Source organism: Carcharhinus amblyrhynchos, chromosome 12 (assembly GCF_965287045.1).
Source record: "Carcharhinus amblyrhynchos chromosome 12, sCarAmb.v2.hapA, whole genome shotgun sequence".
In the NCBI taxonomy this organism is placed as follows: domain Eukaryota; kingdom Metazoa; phylum Chordata; class Chondrichthyes; order Carcharhiniformes; family Carcharhinidae; genus Carcharhinus; species Carcharhinus amblyrhynchos.
This window is the reverse complement of record NC_137335.1, coordinates 81960934-81969816: the sequence shown is the minus strand read 5'-3', so window position 1 is coordinate 81969816 and position 8883 is coordinate 81960934. Positions and strand designations below refer to the sequence as shown.

Below are 8883 nucleotides of genomic sequence, written 5' to 3'. Positions count from 1 at the left end.
TAGGAATATTTACTCACATGGAGGTAAACACTGAAGCAGGCAGGATGGGCCAAATAGGCTTTTTTGTGTTATGTCAACGCTTGAGATAATATTTCAATGCAAAAGAGATTAAGAAAAAATAATTTTCTGTAAAAACATCATTTAAAACAGATCCAACAGTCAAACTCATATTACTTTATTGCTGTAATTTCCAATTTCACACAACCCAAATACACAAATGAGAAATGTAAAATGTCAGTGTTACTATAATTTACATGTAAAAAATGTCCACCACGTGGTTCCAAAACACACTCATGAAGAGTAGTGGTTTCAAACCCATCCCAGAGATTCAAAACGTTGCTTGTATTTCTGTTGGAATCTGGAGTATTCAAGCCTTCTTCACTCAACTTCTAAGACAATGTCAACATTGTCGTGAACTCCTTGAAGCAGCAGCTCTTCAGTGAAGCTAACCTTTTTCTTCTTCTTCGCAGCTTTCAGAGTCCCAACCAGGGCCTCAAAAAGATTGGCACATCTATCGTCAGTGAACAGCACTCCAAACTTCACCCTAATTTTACCATCTGCACCTGGACACAGTACAAGGATAGCAGTAAATCAGTGCCAGCCAACACCACATGCTGTAATCTATACGCAAAACCACAGTGCTTTCTGCAAATTAATATTAGCAAAACAGAACACATTGTATCCAGACCCTACCTGAAACGTCACATTTTAGAAACAGAATTAAACTATTTGGCCTCTTCTGCCATTCAATTAGATCATAACTGATCTACCTTAACTCCATCTCCATGCCTTGGTTTCATTGCCCTTAATACCCTTGCCTAATACAAATTAATACAAACTCTTGATTGATAAGAGAACCAGGGGTTATGGAGAAAAGGCAGGAGAAGGGGGAATGAGAAAAATATCAGCCATGATTGAATGGGGGAGCAAACTTGATGGGTCGAATGGCTTAACCGAGTGTATGGTGTCGAAATTTGCTGATGACACCAAGATTGGTGGAACGGCAAATTGTGCAGAGGGTGTGGAGAGTCTGCAGAAGAATCTAGATAGGCTGGGCGACTGGGCCAGGAACTGGCAAATGGAATTTAATGTTGGCAAGTGCGAGGTGGTTCACTTTGGTAGGAATAATGGTAGGAAGGATTATTACTTACGTGGCGAAAAACTGCAGCAGGCGACGGTGTAGAGGGACCTCGGGGTCCTTGTGCATGAGTTGCAAAAACCCAGCTTGCAGGTGGTCAGGAAGGCGAATGGGATGCTGGCCTTCATCGCGAGGGGGATTGAATATAAAAGTAGGGAGGTCTTGCTGCGGCTGTATAGGGCATTGGTGAGGCCGCAGCTGGAGTACTGTGTGCAGTTTTGGGCGCCGTACTTACGCAAGGATATTTTGGCCTTGGAGGGAGTGCAGAGGAGGTTTACTAGGCTGATACCGGAGTTGAGGGGGTTGAGCTATGAGGAGAGGCTGAATAAACTAGGCTTGTACTCGTCAAGAGTTTAAAAGAATGAGGGGAGATCTCATTGAGACGTATAAGATGATGAATGGGATGGATAGGATAGAGGTGGAGAGACTCTTCCCACTCAGAAAGGATAGTAGGACTAGGGGGCACAGCCTCAAGATAAAGGGGGGGCGGTTTAGAACGGAGTTGAGGAGGAACTTCTTCACTCAGAGGGTGGTGAATCTCTGGAATTCTCTGCCCGTTGAAGTGGTGGAGGCTGCCTCGCTAAATATTTTTAAGACGCGGGTTGATGGGTTTTTGATAAGAGAGGGGATTAAGGGTTATGGGGAGAGGGCGGGAATGTGGAACTGAGCCACGACAGATCAGCCATGATCTTATTGAATGGCGGGGCAGGCTCAAAGGGCTAGATGGCCTACTCCTGTTCCTATTTCTTATGTTCTTATGTTCTTAATTCTGTCCTATGTCTTATGTTCTTATGATCTAAATCTATTCAATTTTGGCATTTTCAATTGACAGTAAGAAGCCTGACAACACCAGGTTTAAGTCCAACCGATTTATTTGATGGTAAACTCAAACTTAGATAGTAAACTTGGACTTAAACCTGGTGTTGTCAGACTTCTTACTGTGTTTACCCCGTCCAACACCAGCATCTCCACATCATTTTCAATTGACTACAGCCTCAACAACATTTTAGGGAGAGTGTTCTAGATTTAAAGTAAAGTTTATTTATTAGTCACAAGTAAGGCTTACATTAACACTGCAATGAAGTTACTGTGAAAGTAGTCGCCACAGTCTGGCTCCTGTTCGTGTCAATGCACCAAACCAGCACATCTTTCAGAATATGGGAGGAAACTGGAGCACCCAGGGGAAACCCACGCAAACACGGAGAGGATGTGCAAACTCCACACAGACAGTGACCCAGGCCAGGAATCGAACCCATGTCCTGGCGCTGTGAGGCAGCAGTGCTAACCACTGTGCCACTGTGCTGCCCCTGACCTGTGTGAAGTATTTCCTGATATCACCTCTAAACAACCAGGCCTTAATTCTAAGGTCATGCCCTTTTGTTTTCTCTAAATACCTTATCAAACTCTAACTGGATCATCCTTTCATCTTCTATAATCAATGGAGTACAGAGAGTCAATCACGTACAGATGGACTGGATTCAAAAGTGGGCCACACTGGGAATGGAGTAGCAGATTCCTGTCCCTGAAGGACAGTAGTGATGTGTTTTTAACATCCAGTTGGCATTTCCTCCTGGTGCCAGCTCAGTTTACCAGATCTTTGAATTCACAAACAGCCAGGTTTGAACTCCCAACTTCTAACTTGCTAGGCCAATATCATTATCACCAGGCTGCCATATTCAATGCAGCCTATTGGCAAAAACAATGAAATAAAGCTGCAGCTTTGTACTGAGATTAAATTTTTTGAAACAAAAATCTCCGATTTCCTATAAGGGACAGTTTTCAGTTCTACTTAATCAAACGTCTGAGCGTAAAGGGAGAAATCAAGGCCAATATTTCATACTTGAAACGTGCCTGAGCTTTGAAGGAAGAGCACTTGCTGTACCTGGACAATAAATATTAAGCTAATGTCGGGTCTGTACAGGGTCCCAGAGACCTCCACTATAATTCTTAGATAAGAATCCCGATAAACTTTCCTTTCCTCCCATCATCTTGCTTTTATTATTCTACCATACTGCTAGCGTTAGTTTCTGCCTTTCATCATTTTACATTCAGTACAGAAGGAAGCCATTTGCCCCATTGTGCTTATGTTAGCCCATGATTCAAAGAATTCTTCAATCCCATTTCCTTTGGCATACCTAGATATGTCTCACCCCGCCCATGTGCTGCATTTCAGCCAAAAAAGGCCAAGATGACTCCTCCCACCTTGTATTTATGCCAGCATTTTAACCACTTTTTGTTCTTATCCTATGTTAAAAACCATTGTCAGGTCCAGGCATAATGTTGAAGAAAAATTCACCACCACCAATATTTACAACTTCCCCAGGAATTAGAAGCTTTGTAATTCACTGACCTGGAGATCCAAGGCGACGAATCTCTTCAATTAGAAGATTGATCTCATGCTCTGTATTCATTTTCAACCTGAAGGGAATGAATCGTTCTCATTAGCATTTTGAAGACTAGTTTACAGGTTTGTATCAACGCACCTAAATTGTCCTTTATTGATGTTTTAAGTTTCATTTGTAATTTCTTTTTAAGGCGGTGTCGCTTTAAGGGCTGCCCCTTTTATTTTGTCCATCAGTTTGTTTGATGTGGTTTAATTCATTTATCCCAAAAAGTTGTGTCTGTGCAGGACTTAGGAGAGAAGGTTACGGAGAAATTTGATTGAGGAGTTTCAACAGAAACAGTTTCCTCTGGCAAGAGGTTCACTAGAGGATACAGATTTAACATTGTTGGCAAAAGGATATTCTTTTTTAACTCAGTGATTTGCTATGGACTGGATTTACAGTTGAAAAATAAGAATCTAAAGGGTACGTATGAGAAAAGATCTGGGAAGTTGGACAAGTTGAATTGCTCTTTCAACAGAGTCCACACAAGCAAATCTCTTCTTTCTGTGTCTCTCAATGGCTTGTACAAATGGGAGATAATCCAGCATGCTGAGGTTGAGAATTACAATAGCAAAACACTTGCAAGGTTGCAAGGAGTGAGAGATAGAGATGCTATTTTTACTTTGCATCACGTTAGCAGGGGAAAAAAGAAAATAAAATTGGTCAATGGGAAAAATGAAGGGGTCTCCTCGCCCATCACCAGCATGTCAACAAAAGTGACTGGAAGGATTCACTGACATGCGTAGAGAACCAGGATTTAATGTATTGCTCACTGAAGTGAAATGGAAAACCAGCTTTATTTTTCCCCGAGGGTTTCACCTGAAGCACTGCAATACTTGGATGGAGCGTTTTCTGTTTTTGCCAGTGTTCAAACTTTCGCACTTCTGCAGCCCTGACCATACAGACATCCAAACAAAATGGATATAAGATCCAGTGTTACTTGATTCACTTGGTAACACATTCATTCACCTCTGCATCAGAAAGTTATAGGCTCATGCCCCACTGAAGGAGGGCACCTAATTTAGGCTGACATTCCTGAGAGAATGTTGTATTTCCAAAAGGCGATGCCTTTTACATAAGATATTGAACTGACTGTCTGCCTGCGCTATAAAGAATTCCTGCCTTAGGACACAGTCCTGTGCAACTTACATGGGATGCTGGTAATTCTGCAATTTAAACAGTAATGAAATTAATTAAGTTATTCAATAAAGTGTATGACTTTCATTTGAGCAGAACAGAATTAGGATCTTTAGTTGTTGAAGTAAGCTGTGAAGTTTAGTATCAAATAATTAAGTATTCACCAATGAACATAGAATAAATCTTCACTAAAAATAATTGACATTTAGCACAGAATGCAAAGTCAGTACAGAATGAACATGAGCGTGGAGCGATTGTTTCTGGGATGTAAATTCTATGTAATTCTATGCACTAAAAGGTTCCTCATCTGTTTGAGCATAATGCTGGAGACTGTTTGTATTTTAAATTATTATTTTGGCACAGTTGGAAAATTCTCCTCTTGCTGTGACATTGCACAAGAGACTGACAAGGGTTCCAAACTTGACGTCTGGTTTATAATCAGGTGTGCTAGAACAGTAATGGATTTTGCACTAATTGGATATGTCCCATTGGGAGTGGAAGAGACAAAGGAACAATATGAACAAGGCTTCCTTATCTTGCCTCTTATGTTTTTCCAATACAGGATATGTGTAAATGAAATGTCAGACAAGTTCAAAATGAGGCCCATCTTCAAAACCATGCACTGCCCACCTCTCTACCATTCAGACCGCTGACACTAACTTTCTTGGTCCCAGGTTTGAGCGTTGCATTAAACTTTACATAACAACATAAGAAATAGGAGCAGAAGTAGGCCATCTAGCCCTTCGAGCCTGCCCCGCCATTCAATAAGATCATGGCTGATCTGTCGCTGCTCAGTTCCACTTTCCCGCTTTCTCCCCATAACCCTCAATCCCCTCTCTTATCAAAAACCCATCAACCCGCGTCTTAAAAATATTTAGCGAGGCAGCCTCCACCACTTCAACGGGCAGAGAATTCCAGAGATTCACCACCCTTTGAGTGAAGAAGTTCCTCCTCAACTCCGTTCTAAACCGCCCCCCTTTTATCTTGAGGCTGTGCCCCCTAGTCCTACTGTCTTTTTTGAGCGGGAAGAATCTCTCCACCTCTATCCTATCCATCCCATTCATCATCTTATACGTCTCAATGAGATCTCCCCTCATTCTTCTAAACTCTTAACGAGTACAAGCCCAGTTTATTCAGCCTCTCCTCATAGCTCAACCCCCTCAACTCCGGTATCAGCCTAGTAAACCTCCTCTGCACTCCCTCCAAGGCCAAAATATCTTTGCGCAGGTGCAGCGCCCAAAACTGCACACAGTACCCCAGCTGCGGCCTCACCAATGCCCTATACAGCTGCAGCAAGACCTCCCTACTTTTATATTCAATCCCCCTCGCTATGAAGGCCAGCATCCCATTCGCCTTCCTGACCACCTGCTGCACCTGCAAGCTGGGTTTTTGCGACTCATGCACAAGGACCCCGAGGTCCCTCTGCACCGTCGCCTGCTGCAGTTTTTCGCCCCGTAAGTAATAGTCCTTCCTACCATTCTTCCTACCAAAGTGGACCACCTCACACTTGCCAACATTAAATTCCATTTGCCATTTCCTGGCCCATTCGCCCAGCCTATCTAGATCCTTCTGCAGACTCTCCACACCCTCCACACAATTTGCCGTTCCCCCAGTCTTGGTGTCATCAGCAAATTTCAACACCCTACACTCGGTTCCCTCCTCCAGATCATCTATATAAATGGTAAAAAGCTGAGGCCCCAGCACCGACCCCTGGGGCACTCCACTAGTCACCATCCGCCAATCCGAATAGCACCCGTTGACCCCCACTCTCTGCCTCCTATTTGACAACCAATCCTCTATCCACGCTAACACCCTACCCCCAACTCCATGTCCCTCGACCTTCTGCAATAACCTCTTGTGAGGTACTTTGCATCATCCGGTGTTAGTCGAAGTGATAATATGGATCCAATCCGGTGATTTCACAATTACATGCTATTGCAGAACTCTCAACTTCCCACTCACACACAATTAATATAATTGAAGTAAGGCTGGCTGGCTGGCTGGCTGCAACACTGCACAAGTCAGTCATGGAAGAGAGGGGAATGGAGCGGGAAGTGGAATGTTATTCTTAACAAACATTGAAGATTATCAATTTTGAGGAATGAAGATTCCCATTTTGGGCATCAATTGAGTACATCAGATGTTGCCCAATTTACACACAGTAAAGATCCCCAACTCAGCAGGACATCTACTGAAATTCAAGGCAAGCCAACTTAAAGTGTAGGGAAGTGGGGTGGATGGAAGCACAACCCTACAGAAAGCGACACTCACTCCCAATTCATCTGGCACATACATTCAAGATCTACGTGCATGTGTCAGAAGGTAGACAGGTCTTAAGATTAGCATAAGGAATTGTTGCACAAATAGGGTAATGCAGGCTTTGTTTGAACAAGTTCCATTTAAAGGAATGAAGTATGTGCTTCAGGGCAAGTTTTCCAGCAGACAACAAAGAGCAAAAGAAAAAGGAGTGGGTGAGAGGGTGGGGAAGTGGGTGAGAGGGTGGGGAAGTGGGTGAGAGGGTGGGGGAGTGTGAGAGTGGAGGCGGGTGAGCCAGCAGTGGCGAAGGGGCCAGCGGAGTGAGGGGGTGCTGGGCCAGTGGGGTGAGGGGGCAGCAGTGGGGGAAGAAGTCAAAGGGGGCAAGGGGGGAGGGGGCAGGCAGAGGAGGGACTGGGAGGGGGGAGGGGGCAGGCAGAGGGGGGATCCGGGAGGGGCAGAGGGGGGATCCAGGGGGAGGACAGAGGGGGGGCAAGGGGGCAGGGGAGGGGGGCAGAAGGGACAGAGGGGGGTTGAAGGGGCAGAGGGGGTGAAAGGAGCAGAGGGGATGAAGCGGGCAGAGGTGGGGTAAAGGGGACAGAGCTGGATGTGGTGCAGAGGGAGATGCAAGGGCGTCTGCGGGCTGAAAGGAAAAGAAATCGAGGAAGAAATGTTCTGGGCGTTAATACAATATATGAAACATTTCACACAGAAAAGCAAAGAGAAAAATCTGTAATTGGAACAACCCCCATGGCTCCCCAGAAACTGGGGCGCTGCAATATTTGAAAACGTTTCCGCTTCATCCCTGGAGCGACACGTGAGTAACCAGCACGGAAGTAACTCGCTTTACCAACGCCCAGAACAACCAGGCATCTATTATATATTATACAACGAAACACCTCCTTTCAACTATTATCCAAAAACAACCTTGATTACCGAATCCATGGTCCACTTAAAAAGAAACACTCCCATTCGAATTGCACTACAGAATGAAAAACCAAACCTGATCGTTTGCAAAATCCGGAAGAACCGGTGTATTTGTTAATAGCTGCTAGTGCTTCTTTCCTTAAAGTCCAATTCAATTTCTCTAACCCTCCTCCCAGATACAATTACCTATCCCATAGATACATTAAATGGCAAAAGTAAAATAGATAAATCGACATACTTTCCTTCTGTCTCTGTTGGTTTCCCACAAGTAATTAACAAGCTCAAGTACAGGAAGTGTTAAAAGATGAGGAAGTTCAGAAAAAGACCGGCTCTCTGAGCTGACGTCAGGAACCTTTCTGTGAGTTTGAACGGATTTCCACCAGGGGTATGTTCACATCCTCTTGGAGAGTCGTGTCTGTATATGTGACCAGTGATGAACTGGGTGCCCTTCATGATGGGTGATTCGAAGGGTGTCCCAGAGAGTTATTTTTCTATAATGCAGAAAAGCGGACTCTGAGTTAATTGGCGTTAATCAGGTTTCTGAAAACCCTCCAGCACGGTGACACCCTTCTATTATTCCCTGTAAATAGTGACACAGTAAGGACGCCCTGTAAATATTGATATGGTCCCTAGGTTCCCTGTGGTGAGTTTACTATCAAATAAATCGGTTGGACTTAACCTGGTGTTGTCAGATTTCTTACAATATTGACACTCCCAGGAACACTCGTTGTAAATATTGACACTCCCGGGGACCCACTGTAAATATTGACACTCCCGGGAACCTACTATAGAAATACTTCCAGGAACCCACTGTAAATATAGACATTCTCAGGTACCCACTGTAAATATTGACACTCCCAGAAATACCCAGTGTAAATAGCGACACTTCCAGAAACACCCACTGAAAATAGTGACACTCCCGAGGACCTACTGTAAATATAGACACTCCCAGTAACCTGCTATAAATACCCTTCCAGGAACCCACTGTAAACATAGACACTCCCAGATACACACTGTAAAGTGACACTCCCAGATACACCCACT

At 44.1% G+C, this 8883-nt stretch overlaps 1 protein-coding gene across 1 annotated transcript; it reads right to left on the bottom strand.

Annotated features, from left to right (window-relative positions):
* Window positions 1-159: 159 nt before the first annotated feature.
* On the bottom strand, window positions 160-8203 carry abracl (ABRA C-terminal like). Its single transcript, XM_080199861.1, has 3 exons — window positions 8078-8203; window positions 3489-3556; window positions 160-563 (listed from the first exon to the last, which is right to left on the bottom strand). The coding sequence occupies exons 2-3, from the start codon at window positions 3547-3549 to the stop codon at window positions 379-381; spliced, it is 246 nt and encodes an 81-aa protein (XP_080055987.1). The 5' UTR covers window positions 3550-3556; window positions 8078-8203; the 3' UTR covers window positions 160-378.
* Window positions 8204-8883: the final 680 nt, after the last annotated feature.